Source organism: Spermophilus citellus, assembly GCF_964194105.1.
Source record: "Spermophilus citellus genome assembly, chromosome: 5".
Taxonomy (NCBI): Eukaryota; Metazoa; Chordata; class Mammalia; order Rodentia; family Sciuridae; genus Spermophilus; species Spermophilus citellus.
In genome coordinates, this window is record NC_138186.1 from 18,535,492 (window position 1) to 18,557,804 (window position 22,313).

The 22,313-nt window shown below is 45.3% G+C and overlaps 1 protein-coding gene across 1 annotated transcript in view; it reads left to right on the plus strand.

Annotated features, from left to right (window-relative positions):
- Positions 1-22,313, plus strand: part of F13A1 (coagulation factor XIII A chain) — a 161,475-nt gene that overhangs the window by 133,719 nt on the left and 5,443 nt on the right. The window contains exons 13-14 of the mRNA XM_081294903.1: positions 4,182-4,342; positions 18,199-18,335. Coding sequence (XP_081151029.1) covers positions 4,182-4,342; positions 18,199-18,335 — 298 coding nt within the window. The remainder of the gene's footprint in view (positions 1-4,181; positions 4,343-18,198; positions 18,336-22,313) is intronic.

The window sequence follows — 22,313 nt, forward strand, 5'->3', positions numbered from 1 at the left end:
GGCCCGGGTTCGATCCTCAGCACCACATACCAACAAAGATGTTGTGTCTGCCGAGAACTAAAAAATAAATATTAAAAATTCTCTCTCTCTCTCTCTCTCTCTCTCTCTCTCCCCCCCTCTCACTCTCTCTTTAAAAAAAAAAAAAAAAAAAAAAAGAACTCTTTATAAGAACTCTGTTTCCAGTGAGCTGAGGAGCCAGTGGAGGGTTTCTGACAGGTTTTAAAAGCTCTAACAGGTTTTAAAAGCTCGTTGTGTTGAGAGACTACAGGGGGAGCCGGGCCCAAGCCTAGAGACCAGTTAGGATGCTGTTGCAATTTTTCACCTGAGAGATGGGGCTACAGTAACAGAGTAGCGAGAACTAGTCAGATCTGGGCGTGTCCTGAAGGTAGAGGCCACCTGATTGGCCCATGCATTGGCCATGTGGTGTGAGACAAGGAGACTGTGGAGGAAAATGCATGTGGCAAAACGCAGTGGGATCTCAGTAAAGATGAACTTCCAACATTGTGGGAACCTGAGCTGGGAGGATGAGTTGATGTGTTCAAGACCCCAAAGAGCAGCCAGAGGCAAAGCAGGTGACAGAGTCCAGGTCCTATTCAGGCAATGATGGGAGCCCAAGGCTGCAAACTTGGCCAGTTCCCTTGCTCATGCCCCTATTCCCTATAGTCCAGCACATATCCTTGGACAGGGAACCAAACAGCTGCCCTTTCCCCCTTCACAAGGGTTCTGTCTGTCAATGCCCTTTGTGGTTCTCCTTAATCCAATTAAAGAATGAGCATACTTGAGTTATGGACTAGAATGCACAATAATTATTTTTATAATAATAAAAATGATCCCTCTGAGTCACAGATGTAGAGACAGCTCACCAAACCTAAGCCTGAGTCAATATTGACATAGCCCCGCCCACTCAGCCCACCCCAGGGCTGATCTTCAATAACCAGAAGGGAGTTGGCAGTTTTTCCTTTACTTCACAGATAGGAGGCATGAATTACCTGCAACAAATTGCATATTGCCATCTGAAATAAACTGCCATCCACGGCAAAAAGCCACGTCCTTGTAGACCTCACTCTAGCACTCTGAGGTGCCTCTGTTGCAAAGAAAGTTTTCCAAGTGGGATGGGAGACATACTTTCCAGCCTGATGATTAAAGGGTGTGTGTGGGCCAGAATCAGCTTGGGAGATCTGAATAACTTAAACCTCCCAGTACCTTCAAAGGTGCTATCATTTCCACTTGGCTATATTTAGTTTTCTTTGCTTTTTGGAAAAGAGTGGAGGCTGCTCCAGTCTGTGTCTCCCTTGGTTTTCCCCAGACACCGTAAATGATATTGGCCTCATCCCAGCTCTGCAGCTCACAGAGTGAAAATCTATTCCTCCTTCTCTTGCCACGTTTAATAAACTTTATCTAGAACAATTTCTTGTGCAGTGGCAAAACACAGTGCTTACATAACAGACTATTTCAGGAGCACTGTTCTCTTGGGCTCTGAAACACAGCCTGATTTCTTTAGTGCTGTGTGATTCAGGGAATGTGCTACCTCTGAGAAGAAAGGAGTCCTGAAGCCAAGATTATAAGGGTAGCAAGAGCGTGTCCCACTAGCCTAAGAAACCCTGTGGTCAAACACGGCCCCTCTAGAAATATGCAGGGGGGCGTTCATTTTTTATCACACTTACTGAGGCAGCTGTAGGCAAAGCACAGTGTCCTCTTAGACCTGACGCTTTTCCACTCCGTCCATCCAGACCTGGGGATGATGAACAGGTCATAAGCTCATTTGGGGTCATACTTAATGGAGAGAGGGCTGGAGTCTCACTCACTGCACGGCAGGAGGACGTGGGGTCCAGACTCAGGTCCAGTGAAGACTGCATGAGTGGGTCATTCAAGAAGCAGCATTCAGGGACCAAAGTCAAGGTAAGAGCCTAACTTCAAAGAATAGGCTCCGAATAGAGTAGCACTCTCCTGGGAACCAAGCCAACCCAGCCAGTTGTTGAGTCCTCGTCTCCAGTGGACTAATATATTCCAGCCATCTCCAGAGCTGAGGGCAGGATTGCTCAGCCCTGCTTCTATTGACATCTGGATACCTCTCTCTCGGGGATGTCCTGTGCCTTGTAGGATGTTTAGCAGCATCTTAGACCTCTACCCACCAGGTGCCAGCAGCAACCCACCCCAAGCCTTTTTGGGACAACCAAAAAAGTCTCTGGACATGGCTATGTCTCCTGGAGGGGAAAATACAGCCTGCTATTGACAACCCCCAGTCTAGGATGGCCCATCTTTTTGGTTTTCCAGGAATCCATGCTTGATGTTCTTTGGATGCAGAACTTTCCATTTGAAAATCCAACCTGTCCTAAATTTGCCCTAATCCTGCCAAATCTCCACCCCTTCTCGTGTCTGAGCCTCCTGTCCTGAGAGCTTCTCGCTTACACAGGCTTCGCCTGACGTCTGATTCAAATCCTGACTCAGACGCGTGACGGAGTCAGAAAACTGGCTCTCGGTGATGGTGCTGCTGCTGGTGGGCAGCCACATCTGGAGTGGCGAGAGCCTGGGTGAGAAGGCTGTTCCCTTCCTTGCAGCCAAGGCTTTCCACGAGGCTGGTCCTTCAGGGCTGCCCCTGGCGGTTGGAGCCATGCTTCCCAACGCAGGCTGCACATCAGAGTCAGCTGAAGAACTTGAAAAGAAATGACTGATGCCCAGCCCCCAATCTCCAACACTCTGACTCCATTGGTGTGTGTTGGGATACAGAATGGCAGGTTTTTTGAAGACTCCAGGTGGTCGTGATAAGGAACCAAGACTGAGAACTCTTTTGATCAGGGGCTAGAGCAGTCACAGCTCCTACACATCTGTAAAGACACTTCCAGGATGGGCACTATCCAAGGCAGAGGCCTTTCCTGGACTCTTGGTCTTCAGGCCAGTCCTGGCTGCCACAGGTCCATTCCAGGTGTGAAAGTCCCACCCAGGGATGATGACCTTGGCTGATGTGTCCACCCCTGAGAGGCAGTAGTGAGTCAGGAGCCCTCCCCTGGGCCCTGGTGCTTCCTCAGCCATAGGCAGCATTCAGCCTCCTTAGGGGACTTCTTCTGCTCAGCTGGGTAGGCTAAAACGAGCTGCTGTCAACACTTAAACCACCAGCCATGGGAGCTGTTCCCTCAACAACTTTTTCAGAAAGAACACATTTTGGGCCAGACCTTGGGCAGGAAGGTAGAGGAGATGTTCAGTCTGTGACTGTTTATGGAGTGTGTGGCCTGTGGGTGGGTGGGGATGGAGGCATGAGTCACCCACTCACCTGCTGGGTCTGCCAGCTGACGTGGGGCACAGACACCTGGCTCTGGCCAGGTGGCAGCAGATGCCAATGTGCTCTGGGCCTCCAGAAGAACTGCCCTTTACTGTCTAGCATCCTAGGCTGTGGGAAATGAGAGGGAGGGCCAGAGCCACAAGACAGAACTCACCATAGGAGGATGATCAGAGGGGAGCCAGGGCCACCCCCATCTTCTTGGTGTCACCCTTTGTGGCTTGTCTCCAGTTTCTAAAAACTCACAGCAGTGACTTGAGGAAATAAGCATTTGGTCTTCTACATGGCAAGTAGGGGAGGGAGGGAGAGAGAGTCCTAGGGTGGGAACCGGGTGCACCAACTTCCGTCTCTTAAATAGAAAAAACATGATATCAGATTGGTACAGAAAAAGCTGGAGAGAAAATATAAAGTGCTGTAAGGACAAGGTTTTGGTAGTTGACAGTTTTGCCCAAGGGTGGCTGATGCCCTGCAGGAGATGTTGCCTATTCTACAAGGGGATGGTTCATGAAACCAGGACTTTGGACTTCACTGTTCCCCATCCGCCATCTTGGATTGACCCTACCCAAATCAAAACAGCCAATTAAAACACTCCTTGATCCTCCATTTTAGACATCTTTGTTATTGCTTTCCATTTTACAACAACAAAGAAAAAGCCATGTTTGGAGAGCTTGACACATTTTCTCTAGTAAGATTTCACTGAATATGAAATTTTCCAGCATATTCTTTCTTCACCCAAGAGACAGGAGGGCTTGTCCTGGATTGACTCTTTGTTCCATTTACCCCCAACCTTGGCTACGTTCCTGGTGACTTGTGTGCTAATGTGGGAAGGATGAGAGACCAAGGGGAAAAGAAAAGCAGATCTTGTCTCAGGTCTTGCTGACAGCCTGTTTGTTTTTCCTCCAATCAGTCAAAAAAGAGGAGGTGCTGGTCAGAGCTGGGGAATACATGAGCCAGCTACTGGAACAAGGATTCCTGCACTTCTTCGTCACAGCTCGCATCAATGAGACCAAAGACGTTCTGGCCAAGCAGAAGTCCACTGTGCTGACCATCCCCAAGGTCATCATCAAGGTCAGTTTTAGCATCTCAGAGAAGAGAAAAAGGCAAGGTTGTTCATTAGATATGTGTGTGTATGTGTGTGTGTGTGTGTGTGTGTGTGTGTGTCCTGCTTGAAAAAAAAAATAATAGAGTTAGGATCCTCCTGTTCTTTGAAAGAACTAATCTGCCCTATATATAGTCACGCACATATAACACTCCTCGTCTCTCCAGATTTAAATATATAGATGTGACTGCAGATATAAATATAACCTGTGGATATAAACACACTTGTGGAGGAAGATCAAGATGCGTAATGCATCACAGAGACTCAGAACTTTCCGTGTCTCTGGACTAAAGTGGGTCAGGCATGCCAGATGATATGTGAGCCGCCTGCGTCACCTCCATCTGCGTCCTGGACAGTGGGATTGTTCGCAGAGGTATAATTTTATACAGTAGGATCATAAGCTGAAATGTACAGTTCCGTGACAATGACTTTCGCAATCAGTAGCAGATTGGAAGCACGAAGTTCCTTTCTGCTTTTCCCTCTCAATAACCCCCTCACCAATACCAAGAGGGCCACTTTCCCAACTTCTGTCACCGGGGGTTTGTTTTGTCCACTTAGGTGATGGTTGCAATGGTGCCTCACCAGGTACCACCAGACATTTCTGTGAAGAGCCCTCAGAGGAGAGAGCTGAGGCAGGGGAGAGCTGAGGGTGGGCGGGAAACAGGGAGCCTACTTCTCCTGCTTCCCAGGGGCACCACTGCAGCTTTGGATGGTGTCTGTCATCAGCCACCCCCTTGAGACCCCTTTGCACCCTCAAATCAGGAATCTGAGCAGCTGGCAGGGAGTGAGGGGGGGTGACACTTCCTGCCACTTACCCAGGGCTGAGAGCCCTTCCCTAGGATCTGGAGAACATTCTTCCTGAAGTGGTTACATGATAAGCAGGGATCTCGAGCAGCTGCATTCCCCTAAAGTGGTGATGAATCAAAGCTCCATAATAAGCCTATGATATCTTAATGGCCCTCCAGGTGGGGGGCAGTGGGCCCAAGTGGGCCCAAGTGGGGAGTAGGCCTTCTTTCCTGTGAATCATTTGTAAAGCTGGTAACCATTGTGTGGCATTCAAAGTGGCGGCTTTCTTTGGGGACTTTTTCTTTTTCTGAATGCCATTATCAAAGATTCACATGTATCAATGGGAGGTAGGAAGTAGCACATTTCCACTCCACCCATGAGAAAACTGAAGGTCAGATAGGCTGTATAACGTGTCCAAGGTCACACAGCCAGCAAGTAGGAGAGCTGGGCCTCCAAGCCTCGCAGTCTGGCTTATAGAGGCACGGCTGGGAACTGGCTCCCTCTGCCAACTTTCTTGGTTTGTTCCTGTGTGGAAGGCACCTGAGCCACCCTAAGGTGAGATCCACCTGAACCTGAATACAGTGGTACTGCCCACTGAGGAACGTGGACTACTCCAAGCCCCCTTTAGCTCTTTCACCCCAGTTACCACCTGTAGACCCACCATGAACCTAAAAGGCCTTAAGAGCCAAGATTAAAATGAGGATGTGAAGGTTGCAAGCAAAATCAGAAACACATGCAAAACAGAGGTGTGTGTCCTGGGGCCGCCCCAGGGGTGCTTCATGCGGGGAGAACTGGAATTCAACAGCTTGAGGCACAGAGGGCCACATCAGGGAGGTCTGCCCTGCTCCCTGCCCAGGAAGGCTGCCCCTTCATGGCTGACTGTCCTTGGAGAAGGGTGCCAGGCCCACCCCAGCTGCACAGTGGAGACATCTTTGGCTGTTTTCTTGGGGACGTTGAACAGGGCCTGCATACTCACCTAATTACAAAGCAGTGGCTCGTCCCCAAGAGTGTCTCAAGAGAAAGCTTTTCACGCTATGGAGGTGCACATCGCAGCACAACATAGAATCTAATTGCACCACTGATAATAATCTGGATGTATGAAGGAAACGGATACCTTTGATCTTTTAGGCATTATTAATTTGATGGAGTATTTGTTCTCTTCTGGGTTTACGGAAAGAGTAGTTTCATTCCCCAGGAGCAGAATCAGAAATACCTTACTCCACCAGTGAGCGGACCTGGGCCAGGAGGGTATACTTTACAAAGAGTTGTTTCCGTTTGGTTTGGTTTCCACCAAGGAATCAGGAAGGCTGTGCCCAGTGGAAACTAATTTAGAGGCAGTACATTTGACTGAGACTGGAGTGTGTGGGAGATTTGAAATCTGGCTTTTGTCACCTTTGTTCAGGAAAGAGGTGAGGGTGTGGCAGCACACATGAGCTGTAACCACCAACCTCCTGAACCCCAAAGGTAAACCAAATCTGAATGGGGCAGGAGGTGTTCCTAGGAAGTGTCTCACACCCTCAAAAACCACAGAGGCATCTCCAACCTGTGAGAGGACCTTCCTCATTCTGGAAACTCTGGCTACAAGATGGGGCACCTGGGACCCAGCTTAGCTGACTGGTGGTAGGAAATCCAGGGCCATAGTCTGCAGATGACAGTTCTTACACTGCAAGAGATGGGGGCAGGGAAAGAAGACCCGAGGAAGACCAGGGAGGAGAGGGAAGAGAACAGTAGGAAAACATGGAATTGAATTGTCGCACAGGAGACCTCAGCCAGATGAGTTAGATGTGTGGTATAAAACAGAAGCTGGAGAGGGAGTGAAAAGCAAGCCAGAGTGCAAATTCTACAATGGCTTGGAGGTCCAGCATTATCTAGGACATGTATACCCAAATGCTAGGAAAATGCAAGAATCCTTCCTCTTTCTTTTTGAGCCTGAATTGGACTCCCCACTGACTGAATCTCCCAAGGTCACCATGGATCAAAGTGCCAGGCATGGGGTGGAAAAACAGGAGAGATGATAAGTTATGGGGACATGGCCCTCGGATCCTTAGCTCATGGACAAGAGGAGGGATAAGGCCAGCACACAGTGCTAACAGTGATAGCAGCTGTGATCTATTAAGCACAAAATTACTAGGCACTTCTCTCTCGTATTATCTTTTTGAATCCTCCTTGTCACCCTACAAGGTAGGGAGGTATTAGTAGAATCTTCATTTTGCAGATGTCCAGAGAAGATAGTACCTTGTAGCATAGGGCTCTGGGGCCAATTATAAGAGTTCAAAACCTGTTTTCTCAACATAATACCTGTGTAACTCTGCACAGATCATTGCACCTCTCTTAGATTCTGTTTTCTCGGGTGTGTCATAAAGGTGATGGCAATGCTGGCTTCCTGGGGTTCTTGTGAGTTTTTAATGAGCCAGTGGATGTCTGCTGCCTGCGTCACAATAAACACCTGGTATACGTTGGTTGCTGCTATTATTGCAATTTCATCTGTTTGCAAGTGACTTGCCCATGATGGCGCACCTGGTGAGGGAAGGCGAGAAGCTTCTAATCTGGGTCCTTCTGATTCAGAAGAATATGCAGGTAACCACTGGGCTGCCTTGCTCTCACCTTGGGACTCTCCCAGGAAGCAGGGTTGAGACTGCTTTGACTAAGAGGTCTAGGTGTTTCCAGAGAGGAGAGATCACTCAAACTTGAATGCTCATGACTTAAGACTGTAGAAGGGTAGCTGATCCTCAATGAATGGATGGCATTTAACCAATACAGATGGATGGAGAGAGCATTCTAGATACTAGAAGAAAACATGAGCAAGGGCAGGCAGGAGGCAGATGGCAGGTGTGGAGAGCAGAAAAGAGCCAGCCTTGGTTGGGATGGATGTTGGAAGCCAGGCCTGAGTAGTGATGACCCAAGAAAGGCAGCTTAGGGCCGTTTGGAGGTGAGTGGCACATTTATGGACGAGAGCTTTGCAGTTGACTCTGTGGACAAGAGGCTTCAGTCCCCAGAGCATGGCTAGAACCTGGTCATCATCTCTGTCCTCCCCAGAGCCCTCCTTTCTTTCTCTTCGAGGTCTTGGACAAAGCATTTTCTGGTAACTTCAAGCTCAGCTGATACTGGAGTCACCTGGCAGCTAGACTCCAGCTGCTCTTACCCAGCTTCCTTTTTAGAAGTTCCTGGAGGGTATTGGGCCCCACCTACCTGCATCTAAGTCATTATCAACCAAAGCCATTAGACCAATGGCCACACGTTCTTATATACCAATGGATTCCATCTTGGATTTGATTTGTCCTCGTGGCAATAAAGATTGGGTTTGGGTTAAATTTGTTTCCAATTAACGATTCCCAGCACCCACCATGTGTGAGTCATGGTGTGTGATCCTCATATGGAAAATGGCAGGGAGAGACAGTCATTAAACTTTAATGAGCACACATATCTTTCCTCATGCTATCAAAATATTTTGATGAGAAAGTGTATTTTATTAAAAGCAGACATAGAATTTTTCTCTGCCTTCCCATGTGCTGATTGTTGTAAGCTGATTTAAGTTAGGAAAAAGCTCTTCAGCATTTTAATTTATGATGAACAGCTGGGTTTTTGAAGAGGCTGGGGCCACAGGGGGGAATCCAGCTGGTGTCCAGGCTACAGAGTGGCTTGTCTGGGGCCTGTGGCCCATAACATGGGAACAGCAACCAGTGCCTTTCTCCCATTCTGAGGGCAGGTTTTACGGTTTTCAGTCCTCATGGAAATCAACTGCAACAAGACAACCAGGAGGGTCAGCAGCAACCCCCGATGTAGAGAAAGAGAATCGCAGTGGCTAAGACATGGGCCGGGGGTCAGACTTCCTGGTTTATAATCCTATCTGGACTGTTTGGGGCTAATATCCACTTCATATGTAAAACAGTGACGATAATAATAGGTCTTACAAGAAGTGTCTCTTTCAACACCCCCAGAGAGTGTTCAGGGACTTCTTCTGGGCAGGCTTCCCTTAAAGGGCAACACCTGGACAGACTGTGTCCATATGGGATGAGAGGGAAACGGGGGACCAAGTCCAACCCACGCATCATTTTCTAAGCCCTACAGCCTCATGGGGAACTGCATTCACCATAAGAAAGGGTTCCCTACTCAGGCACCATGGTGTTCCTCTGCAATCCCAGCAATTCAAGAGGCTGAGGCAGGAGGATTGCAAGTTCAAGACCAGCCGTGGCAACTCAGCAAGACACTGTCTCAAATCACAATTTTTTTTTTTTAATATTTATGTTTTAGTTGGACATAATATCTTTATTTTATTTATTTATTTTTAGGTGCTGAGGATCGAACCCAGGCCTTGCATGGGTTAGGCAAGCACTCTACCTCTGAGCCACAGCCCCAGCCCTCAAAATTTTTAAAAAGGGAAAGGGGATGTTGCTCAGTGATAGAGTGCCTCTGGGTTAAATCTTCAGGACCAAGAAAAAAAATTAAAAAGAAAGAAAAGAAGGGCTCCTCCCGCTACCTGGCCCAGGGGCACTGCAGCTCAGCCTCGCATCCACATCTCTTCTGACTGCCGACACTAGTGGGGTTGGCCTCAGCCAGAGTCCTGACATTTTGTTCCAGCTGGAGCCTTTCATTAAATGTCCACAATTCTTACTGACATTAACCTTGGAATCCTCAGATTCCCTGCTGCCCATGTCCTTGAGTGAGGCAGGCGGGCTGCTGAGATGAGTGCTGGGGTCCTGCTCCTTCAGCATCACAATTCATACACCTTCATCCCAAGGACAAATTAAACTTGGGGGAACCACCAAGAGTCCCAGAGTACTTGACAGCCACTAGGTGAGATGAGAGCTTCGTATCTTTTCTCAGTCGGAACCCAAATATCAATGTCATCAAACCATAATAAGAAAACAGAGCCTGTGTTCTGATCATCCTGAGCCCTGATCATTTTCCTCTGTGTGTCAGTCACCTCGCTGTGATAAACGCCTGAGGTAAAGCAACTTAAAGGAGGAAAGGTTTATTTTGACCCGGGGTTTCAGAGGTGTCAGTCCGTGGTGCCTGGACCCTATTGTTTTGGGCCTGCAGTGGCTCAGTACTCATGGCAGGAGTGTGTGGCAGAGGAGGCTGCTCACCTCATAGCAGCCAGGAAGTAAGAAGAGCAAGGAGAAGGGGCTGGAGGACCAGGATCCCTTCAAGGACACGCCCCCTAATGACCTGACTTCCTCCCATGGGGCCCCACCTCTTAAAGGTCCCACCACCTCCCAGTGGCACCACAGGCTGATGATCAAACCTTTAACACATGGGCCTTTGAGGCCTGTTCCAGATCCAGGCCATAATACTCTCCGTGCCTCTGACCAAGCCCATTCTCTCTCCAGCTTTCCTGTGCTCTCAGAGACTCCCTCCTCTTCTCTAAAAGTCAGCCCACCCCACCCTTGAAGAGGGAAGTCAGGGGCAGGGAGCCAGCAGGGAAGTGGATTAATCCATTTCTCTATGGTTCTCCTCTCTGTGCCTCATCATTCCCCTGGGGGGATGTACCGGTGGAAACTGCCTCACCATCAACCAGGAAATTTTTTTTTTCTCCCTTAAAAGCTCAGATTTCATACATGCTAGTATGTTTCAGATGCTGTGCCATCTGAATATTACATTGAATTGTTCCAGTAACTGCATTTAAAAAACTAAAGACCAGAGATTTCAAGTGACCTGCCCAAAGGACACACAGTGGCAACCCCCCTCAAGGTCTTCAGACCTTGAGTTCAACTAACTTTCTCCTTAACCTCCCTTGGAAGATCATCACACACACACACACACACCCCTACGCTCTTCCCAGACACACTGCCCCAGGCCATCTGTGGAGGAAACAAAACACATTTCTCTGTGAGTTCCTGCCCTCAGGGACTCTGAGCAGGTGAAGCCTATTTACCCCAGGGGACCCCGGGTGAGGCACCTCCAGCCACACCTTTAACAAGCTTAGGAAGCTGACTACCCATTCGTGGCTGTCAGTAGTGGAGAATGATGGCCACAGAATCCAAGAGTATGTGAGCTGGGACAGATGGGAGGGCACGTGCTAGCTCCATCCTGGGTGAGTCCTGCCACTCCCAAGTGTGGCTGCCATCCCGCCCCCCAGAACTGCTCTGCATTTGAGATAGAAAATGAGACATCACTGTCTGCCACAACACCTAAATCATACTGCAGTCTATGCATTTCTCCATACTCTCTGTTTGTATAAATATGTCAAGATATTCTCTACTGTCATGTATATCTAAAAAGAACAAATAAAAAAAGACACACACACAAAGAAAATATTCTAGAGTAAAACCAGTCCCACCTACCTGTCTTGTAATTTCACTATATTGGGGCTACTGGATATTCTTTTAAAAATGATATCTCTACCTTTACCCTAAATAGAAAATCCTGTTATCATCAGGTAATGTATATCAAGGTCCCAAGGCCACCTTGTCACATTTCACTCGGGCGTAGGAATCTAATTCTTTCCCCACAAAGTCAAAAAGAAAGGTAGGTGGTAGATGTGTTTTCAAATTTAGTTCAGGGTCAACTTATAATCATCGTCCTCAACGGAGGTTTTAGTGATAACATAAAAAGCTAACACTGCAAATGATTCTTCAGTGGATTTCAGAAAATAAAGAAGCTATTCTCACCAAAAAAAAGTTACTATTTTTATCTCTCATCTGTCAGAGATCACAGTGTAGGTAGTGTTTAAAGATGAATGTTTTAGAATCAGAAAGACCTAGATTTATATCCGGGTTGGTTCTGCCAACTTACTGTCTCGGCAAGCATTTTTATTTATCTTCTAAGTTTTACTTTTCTACTAATAGAATAGAGGTACTAATAATAAGGTCTACCTCCAAGTCAGACCTATAGGGATTAAATAATGTAAGTAAATTATCATGTAAGTAAAATGATGAAAATAATAACTGTATTATGAACACTAAATAAAGGTAAGTTATTGTCCTCATTGTTGTTGTTATGAAGCAGTCACTATAGGGTGTCATTAAAGGAGGATGTGGTACTAGTCTATCTCTATTCAAGTCTCATCACTTACTCTGTGAACTTAAAACAGTTGCTTAACTGTTCTGTGTCTCAATTTCTTCATTGTAAAATGAAGACTCACAGAATCTACTGCATGGGTAGGGGATTAAATAATCCTCATGTGAGGATTAAAAGAAGTTGATAAAGCTTTCAATGATGATGGGAATATTCTAAATCTATACTGTCCAATATGGTATCCATTAGCCACATGAGGGTCTTGAGCCCTTGAAGTATGGCTAGTGCCCCTAAGGAGATGAATTTTTAAATTTCAGTTAGCTTTAATTAAGTGAATCAGCTGCATGTGACTAGTGGCTACCATATTGAATAGCATAGACTGACATCACAACCTGACCATGCTAACCTTTAGTGTTATTCACTAAATGTCAGCCCAGGTCTTAGCTGGGAGCAAGGCAGGTGCTGGAGCCAGTGAGCAGAGTTTTCAAACAAGCATTTGCTTCTTACCAGCAGTGACCATAAGATGAGGAAGAAGGAAAGAATTCAATTTCAATAATACATGGAAGTCGTGATTGAAAGCACTTGAAATAAGAACTGTTAGGTGAATCTCATAAATTGTGTGAATCAAATTGCCAACTTAATTCATTCTCACTCGTTTTCAAACTTTTTTTCTTCATTTCAGTTTCAATTTTGAAAACGGTTATACATTTTGTAGAGTCATGGAAGATTACTTGTGGTCTCCTAAAAAGTAATTCCTTCCTAAAAAGTTTACATAAATATCACTCCATCGTCCCCTCCTTTGGGGGGTGTGTGTGTGTGTGTGTGTGTGTGTGTGTGTGTGTGTGTGTGTGACTTTTCTGTTTAAAAGAATGGGAGTAGATGCTCATAATCATGAAGTAGTATAAAGAATAAGAATACCTGTTATCCCAGTGGTTTGCGAGGCTGAGGCAGGAAGATCAGAGTTCAAAGCCAGCCTCAGCAAAAGCGAGGTGCTAAGCAACTCAGTGAGACCCTGTCTCTAAATAAAATACAAAATAGGGCTGGGGATGTGGCTTAGTGGTCAAGTACCCCTGAGTTTAATTCCTGGTACCAAAAAAAAAAAACCAAAAAACCCCAGTATGTCAATATTGGTGAGTGGCATTTTAACTTGGGAATGCATCATATTAACAGATTGGTTTTTAAAGAACAGAGATATTTTAAAATAGTATATTGAAAGATAAATCATAGCCATCAAATAGTTGGAAAAGCAATTGATATCACCAAGTAAGACTTACACATTTTTTTTTCTCACGTCTGTGTATTAGATATGCTTCTGTAAAGTTGATACACATGAAAGTTCCTGCTTGATCTAACCTTCTCTGGGTTGCCTAAAGTGTCTCTTTACTTAAGGTTTTATAAGAGCAAGAACATCAGAAATGCAGCTATACCGATATGGAATTGTTTTTTATAGCATTAAAGAAAAGAGAGTTGTGAAAATTCATGGAAGAATTCAATAAGAACAGACCTTGTCTCCCAAAATAGTCATTGATCTCAGCATTTCATAGACACCGTAGCATGACACAGCACCTGATCAACACATAACATGAAAATACCATGTGTAGGCTCCATTTTCCCCAGAGGAAATGGGAGGGAATACCTCCACCTACATTTCCCAGACAAGGAAGGGTGATATTGACCACTGGGCAGATTTTTATATTGGGGTTGATCTGAGTTTTTAAGATTCAGTATCATCTCAGTAGTCAGGGCCAGGAAATTTAAATTCTGAGGGCAAGAGACAAACAACAGAAAGGGGACATCAAGTCTTTGTTAACTGCAAAAGAAACACACTCCAATCAGAGAAAAGTCCCTCCTTCCACCTCACCATCTCCCCCAAGTCTTTCTCCATCAGGGACATTCAGGCATTATTGATACACATGTGTCAGCAGCTAATCACAGAGATAATTGATGAGGCATGGCTCCTGAAATTATCCAGAAAGCCCAATCTTCTGAGCATATTCCAATCTGAAGTTTACCCACAAGGCCCAACCACATACGATGCATTCCCAAGTTAAATGCCACTTACCAATATTGACATACTGGGGTTTTTGTTTGTTTGTTTGTTTTTGTTTTTGGTAACAGTCTTCCAAATTTCGGGTTGAGCATCCCTAGTCCAAAAAAGCTGAAACTTTCTCAATGAAATCATGATGTTCAAAACATTTTGGATTTTGGAGTATTTCATATTGAGGATGTTTAACCAGAAAGTCCATGCCAATATCCTAAAATCAGGAAAACACCAAAGTTTTTCAGGTAAAGGCACTTCAAGGTAAGGGATTTCAGAGAAGGGACATTTGACCTGCACTATCACATTTTTAAGGGTATACTTTGTTTTCCACAGCTCAGGAATCTTCTTGTAGAGCCAGCCCACCACATGGAAAAGGTTCTTAGTTGGGGTTCATGGGCTCCTCGAGAACCTGGGAAACCCTTTATGAGTCCATAGTGAATCCCCTAAGATATTTAATCCACAGTGTATGTATCTTGCACTTGTTGCTGCGTATGTCTATGGGAAGGAAGGGTTAGGAGCAGCTATCAGATTTATCTTTTAATGTTTTTATTAGGACATTATAATTATATATAATTGTGGGGTTTATTTTGAAATAATCATACCTGCATGGGACAGAAGTTGCTCCCTTTCAATCCCCAGTACTTACCTCTTTTCCTCCCTCCTCCCTCACCCGTTGTCCCTCCTCAACTCTGCTGGTCTCCCTTCTATTTATTTATTGGTTTTTAATGGGTGCTTCATAAATAGACATAAAGGTGAAATTCGCTGTGGTGTGTTCATGTTTGTGCATAATGCATAATTGCTCATAGGTGGACTTAACACATAATTTGGTCAACTTCATTCCACAGTTCCTTCCGTTTCCCATCCCTCCTTCTCTCTCCCTCAAACCCTTTCCTCTACTTCACTGATCTCCCTTGAATTCTCCTGGGATCACCCCCCCCACTCCACTTTCCCCCCTTATTTTGTTCTGGCTTCAGCGTGTGAGAGAAAACATTCAACCCTTGACTTTCTGAGCCTGGCTTATTTCACTCAGCATGATGTTCTCAATTCCATTCATTCACAAGCAAATACTGATTGATTTTTGAGGGCTCAGGCCCATACCTGTAACAGCGTGCCATGGAGAAGGGAGATGGCCCCCAAATGTTTTTCTCAGAGAGAATTAAAATCATCATAAGCAAATACTTTGACCAGTAATGTCTCTGAAGCATCCCCACCTTCTCTAATTTAGAGAGGTTTTTTAAAAATAAATATTAATCTTTATTTTGTATTTTTAAAAATCTAGATGATTTTTAAATTCCTTAAATGTGGGGAAAAAAATGTCCTGGAGGGCTGGGGATGTGGCTCAAGCGGTAGCGCGCTCGCCTGGCATGCGTGCGGCCCGGGTTCGAGCCTCAGCACCACATACCAACAAAGATGTTGTGTCCGCCAAGAACTAAAAAATAAATATTAAAAATTCTCTCTCTCTCTCTCTCTCACTCTCTCTCCTCTCTCACTCTTTCTTTAAAAAAAAAAAATGTCCTGGACACACCAGAGGATTAAACCAAGGGGACCATGTAACTAACATATTTCAGTGTACTTCAGTGTTTCCATTGACTACATCTGGGAAGAAAGTAACAAATTCAGAATGACTTCCACATGTTTTGTCTGTACCAATGGTTTTTAACTGGGCGGGGGGCGGGATTTTGCTACTCAGGAAATATTTGAGTTTCGGGAGCTGCTTTTGGTGGTCATGAGAGGTGTAGGGGTGCAATTGGCATCCAGTAGATAGACCCAGAGATGCTGCAAAATGTCCTACAGCCCAGACAAAAAGCTGTCAACCATGTTGAGGTTGGCTCTGGGCTAGACCTTGACTCTTGGCTATCCCACAGCCTTCAAACCAAGCTAATCCACTCGCACTCTGTCCCCAGCAGCCACAAAATTAATGTCTGGTTCACATTCCAGTGTGTTCCTTATTTAATTGACCCCTCTCCCATTGAGCCTGATTTATTCACAGTCTTGTCACCGTGGCTCCAAATCCAACATTGCTCCCCACCCAATTTGGAAAAGTCCCTTGCTCCTGGCTGGTGTCTGGACCTCAGGACAAAATGGTTTGGGTTGTCTTGTTAAGGCCGAGTTTTTGCCTTTGCTGGCCGCCTCTGGTCATGGAGTCCTAGGCTCTAAGTGCAGCCTCTCTAGTTAGAAAGACTTGATCCTTCCGAGAAAACCTTATTCTTCTTAGAGGAACAACTATTATTATGTTATCATCTCCTTTCTGGGTTCCTTGGAGCCGATGCAAATTCAGCTCTCGAGTTGTGGGGCTTATGTGAGAACCATAAATTCTCAACTGGGGTTGGTCCTTGGTAGTCAACAAAGATGCTTAAAATGAATGAATTAAAACCTCCACTACTTGAGATTCTAACTTAATCGTGTGGCGTAGGTTAAGATCTCCATAGTTGTAAAGCACTAACTACTAGTAGATAAGGCACACAAACCAAGTGTACCTGCTGCTGTTACCATCTTGACCATGTCTGCTCCACTCCTGATCCCCCTGAACCCATCTCTCCACCCACCTGCTGCCCAGGACAGGGGGTTACGAATGTAACAAACATGAGGAAGTTGCTGAAGGTTTTTTTTTTTTCTTACAGATTTTAAAAACAAAAAAATTCCATAGTCATAAACTGAATCTTAAATCAAGACTTAAAAAGTAAAGCCATAAGATTTTATTCTTAGCTACAGAGTCAGTAAGCAAGGGTCCTTTTCTCTGGGTAACATCCTTCCTTTTTACCTCCACACAAAAGAAACTTCTCTAGGTTATACACTTGCAAAAGAAATAAGGTCTAACAATGACTAGAAAACTCAAGCAACCAGCAAATTCCATTTCTAAACAGTTTATCTAACTTAACAAATATTTACTGGACACTGGGTTGCTATTGGAGTTAAAAGTGTACTAAAATAAAAGGTAAATAGAGCTACCTAGAGCATCGCTACTCCAAAAAAGCACGAGCTATAATGTATTGCACCTTTGCCATGAACCTTGCAAACAGCTTTCTGTGCATTATCTCATCCCACCCCTTTCTTATGAGGGAGGAATTGTTATATTATTTTTTTATCTTGTTCTCAAGTGATTTAGGTCTTGTACAGATCTGCCCATTTGGCATACACACGCCCTAAGCAAAAGAAATCCTATAGTCCCCTGGCCATTTTCCAGCACATTAAGTTTGTGCTGGGAAAGTGTGCAGTTACAAGTGCCTGGTGCAGAGTAAACACGGTGTAATGGATAATAATAATAATAATAATAATAACAATAGCCTTCTACAAACATCACCCCATATGAACATCAGGCCAGTTTTACAGAAAACAAAATTGAGTCTTGGAGAGTATTAGTGAGTCACCTGGGTCCCCACTGTCAGCAAGGGTCAAAGCTGGCATTGAACTCTGGTTGTCTCTGCTTGACAAATACCTGATACTTGGGGGAGTTGTTATGGACAAATTCACCCACAAATAGCTGTATCTCGTCCTAGACTTCTACCCTCCTGGGATCCGCTATTGCAGCTGTAGCTGAAAAATTCTTTCCCCTGTTTCAGTGTCGAGAGTCCTCCTCTTCAAGTTCAACAACAAGGACTCTCTCCTTAGACATTTAAAGCAAGAAGGCACGAGCCCCACGGAGCATTCTCTCTCTCTTGAGCTCAGGAATCCCTCACGTCCTGGTAGGAGGTTTGAGTCCTTTCCAGAAGCCAGTTCACTCAGCTGCCCTGGTGGAGGAGGCTGCTGCTACACCAAATGCACTCCCACACCGCCTGCGGACACGAAGCAGCCAGTGGCCACAGCTATTAACCCGAACTCTAATTAGGATGGTTTTTATAATGAGGGAAAGAGTGTGATTCTAATTAGTAATTTTCCATCTTTTTCTCCATAGGTGTCCACAAGTCAGAGCAATAGGCTGTCCTCCTCGGGCTGGTTGCACATACTATAAAACTTCAGCAAAAGTGAAAATGGGGAAGGAAACAGTAAAGCAGGAGAGAGGTTTTACTGGCTACTGATGAGCTGTGTTCTCCCTTGACTCAGGTCCGAGGCGCTGCGGTCGTTGGTTCGGACATGGTTGTCACTGTTGAGTTCACCAACCCTTTAAAAGAGACGCTTCAAAATGTCTGGATGTACCTGGAAGGTCCTGGAGTCATAAGACCCAAAAGGAAGACGTTCCGGTATGTGCTGGGAGAAAGTGGGAAGGCAGCGTGGGGCCGTGGGACGCTGTCTCTGTCCCTCTGTGTCTTTTCTGATCACATCTACTCTCTAGTGAAAGTGTCGAAGATGCAACTCCTTGATGGATCCGGTCTGTGGGGCATGGGGTAAAAGCAGGGTTGGATTGACCATCACATCCATCACTGAATCCTTAAAGCCACCCCAGAAGGGAGATACAGTTACCAAGTCTCTTCTTTTGTTGGGGAATTTGGAGCTTTAACAGGTCAGTGGGCTGCCTCCATGACACACAGCTTATAAGCAGAGAGCCGAATTTCAAATTCAAGGTAGCTGATTGCAGAACTCATTCCCATCATTTTGCCATACCACCTCCTCATGTGTCACCCACTAATCTTCACTGAGCACCTGCATATGCCAAGTAGGACGTTGAAAGATGCCCTTTCTATGGGTCCTTTCTTTCCAACTCCACCTCTTAGATTTAGCAACCGAATCACTGTGGTTCCATTGGGGCCAAAAGGCTGCCCCAGGCTCTGTAATAATATGAATGGAACTCAGCCTCTTCCACACCCAGCACCATCAGACTGAGCCCTGCTGGTTTGCTTCTGTGACACCTATTGACTGTGACTGTCACCCAACAGGACAGCCCATTCCACAGTCAGGTAGCTCAGAAAACACACCTTTTCTACCTTGAGATCCTACCAATGACAATTTTGTTATCTGGCCTGACACAAAATAAGCTCCACGACTCTTCCATCGGATGACTTGCAAATGTTCGCAAGCAGGTGTCTCGTCTTCCTTGAGTCTTCTCTACTTGGGACCAAATACCCACCCGACTTCATCTTTCTGGCCACTAATGTGGTTTTAGCTCCCTCCCTCTCCGGCACTGTGCAATTTGTCTGTGCTCCTCTTAAAGTGTGACACTCAGAATGGGTCCCAATCTTTGAAGTTTATTACTTTCATTTCTACCACAAATAAGTCCCTGTCAGCATCAATCAATCTAGCACATTTCCTACGGGGTGACCTTCTAAGGCAAAGAAAGGGAAGTGAGAGGTTTGGAAACCACCTCGTGACCATCTATGTTAGGAATCTTCCCAACACCTCTTACGGAAGCCACCCCATTCTGTAAGCTGCAAGGCCTCACTCATCCTTTCTGGGACCCTGCCATTACCCACAAAAGATTCTCTGCATTTCTTTTCAAATTACAGGTCCCACAGTTTTCTGCATCCTATCTTAAGAGATGCCTTATTACCAATGCAGTACACAACACAGAAAATAATTCGAGTGCTTTTTTAAAAATGGCAAGCACAAGATATAACAACCTGCCTGTATTAATAGGACAGTCACAGGAGGGGAAAAAAAAGAATTAAATTAGAAATCAACCCCAGCGAGAGGGAGAGGTCAGCAGCCATAGCCCTGCTTTTGTCAGAAACGACAGTCTTGCTCACCCATTCTCACACCTTCCCACTCAAATCAGATGCAAGAATCGCTCAGGCAAAGTGAAACACGTTTCTTCTTCCAAACAGCCCCCTGCTGTATCCAATTTTTCCTTCTCGAACAATAGCCACACAATCTGTATCTGAGGGTACTGGAAACTTCTGCTAGCTTCACACCTTGGCTGTCCCAAGAATCCTGCGTTGCTCAAGGTGAACACGTCTATGCTATGGTTTACCTGGGTGTTCCTCAAAGGTGCAGATGTAAAAGTGTGGTCCCCCGGGTGGCAGTGTTGGGAAACTCTGGGGACCTTGAAGACATGGAGCCTCATGTGTGGCCCAAGATGGTTGAATGTTCCACGATTCCCAGGCCTCCCTCCCATCTCAGATGCTGGGAGGTTCCGTTTCCGTAGATTCTTTTCTTTTTTTAAGTTTCTGCACTTCCAGACCACCCAATAATTCATCCGCCAGATTCATTTTTCTCTTTTAAAAAATGATTAGGTTCAGTGAGTTATTTCAAGGGAAAACTTCCCCAATTTTGTGACTTGAGTTTAAGCTTTGTTTCCCAAGTAGGATAAAAGCTAAGCCTCCACACACAGAGGACAAACCGTAGGTAGCTGCAGTTTGTTGTTATAATAATCCCATTTGCCTATGTGCATTCAAGATGATAAATGGCCAGAGTATCCTGATAGCTCAGCACATTACTGAGAATCATTTATCACAACATCCATCCCCTGGAAATGAGATTATTCCAACATTACTCCACTTACCAAAATGAGCAAATGATTTTTTCTCACTTTCTGTTATGCATTTATCTGTAGGTAAAATGACATGCATGTGCACCTTAACGTTGGAATATTTTCATATGCACGCATCGTTATGCAGATCGTTATATGACCAAGAGCAAATAATGAGGTGAAGCTCAAGATTTGGTGACTATTTGAGGTGGTTACCTACATTGCACGGTCCCAGGTCAGATCCTTAAGCAGGACAGTTGTTTCACAAGATGCTTCTGATTGATCACGTGAGAAACCAGGGTCAAGAGAACCTATGGATCTGGATAAAAATAGCTTCTGTTGACAAATACATATCTTTAATTCATATTGAATTGATCACTGTAAATTAAGGACAGAGAGTTGCTTTTCTGTACAGAGACTCAAAGAGCTTTTGTAAATTGTTCTGCAGAGAGTTCAGGCAAAGCAAACAATAACTACAAAGGTAGAGGTGATAGGAATAATAACCATAATACATTTCTGACATTTCTTGACGCTGACCATGTCTTGCCGCAATTCCAAGTGCAGTACACATATTAACCCACCTACCCTCTCTCGCTCTGTTCAGTGTCCAACGGTGTCCACCTTTTATAGGGGAGGAAAACAATGTCGAGGTCAATGTTTTTCAAACCTTGAAACATAAAATCAACTTACTGGGTTTGAAAAACTACATAGGTTATGTATATATGCATTATTCCCATCATTTGTTTTTTAAGTCACTGATTAAAATAATGTATAGAGCCACACTTATAAATAACAAACTTAAGGAAAGCATTAACAAATATTAAATTAATATAGACATTTTAGATGATCAGTGTCAAAGTCAATGCCTGGAGCTGCACCGTAGAGAGAGCTCCCAGGGGCTCAGATGCCTTCTCCAATTCACAGGAAAAGAGGTGAGAGAAAACAGGATTTCTAACATAGTGCCTGGATTTCTGAGATGTCAGGCCTTTAGCCTTTTGACCCCAGAGGAGGTGAACCCAGAGTCAGCTGAAATACACATTGTTTTATTGATGTTAGAGGAAATCTTGGCATTCTAACTTCACACAGAAGAGGTCAGGTCTGTAGGTATGTGGCCCTCTGTTTCTCCCTTCCCTTTATCTCTGTGAAGTGACAGTGTATGGTCCCAGGCCCCTGAGGGCAAATGGAGGCCCATCTGATTGAGGTCCTTGGGCCACACCGACTTTCCTTACAGTTCTCTTTCACACTGACCCCCACCCGCAGCCTCCCAGGGCAAAGCTGAGCACTGTCCCCAGCTCCTTTGCCTGTCCTGCAGGTCCCTCCAGGAGGGAGGGTCTTACTCCAGCTTATCAGCCTCCTCCCCAGGGGGATCTGTGGATCTAGCCAGAGAATTCCTTTTCTGAGTACAAGCACTCTCTTAGGTGCCCCGACAGGTCTCTGTTCCTGAGAGATGCCCCATCGTCCTTTTCTGACCCCATTTCTTCCCACAGTCCCAAGTCCCTTCTCCAAGCTCCCAGGTCCTGAGTGCAGAGGAGAACGCTGAGATTCTTGTCTGGCTCAGCCATTTAGCTATTGGCAATCGCGGAGAAGCCACTCGCTGTCTTTGAAGTGGACTCCTCCTTACCTATCAACTGGGGGATAAGAATGTCTCCGTTGTTGGGTGGATAAAAAAATGCAGCCCAGGCTGGAGCTGTGGCTCAGCAGTGGCTCATTTGCCTAGCATGAGTGAGGCACTGGCCTCAATTCTCAGCACTACATATAAATAAATTTTAAAAAAATAAAGGTCTATCAACAACTAAAAAAAGAAAAAAAATGCAGC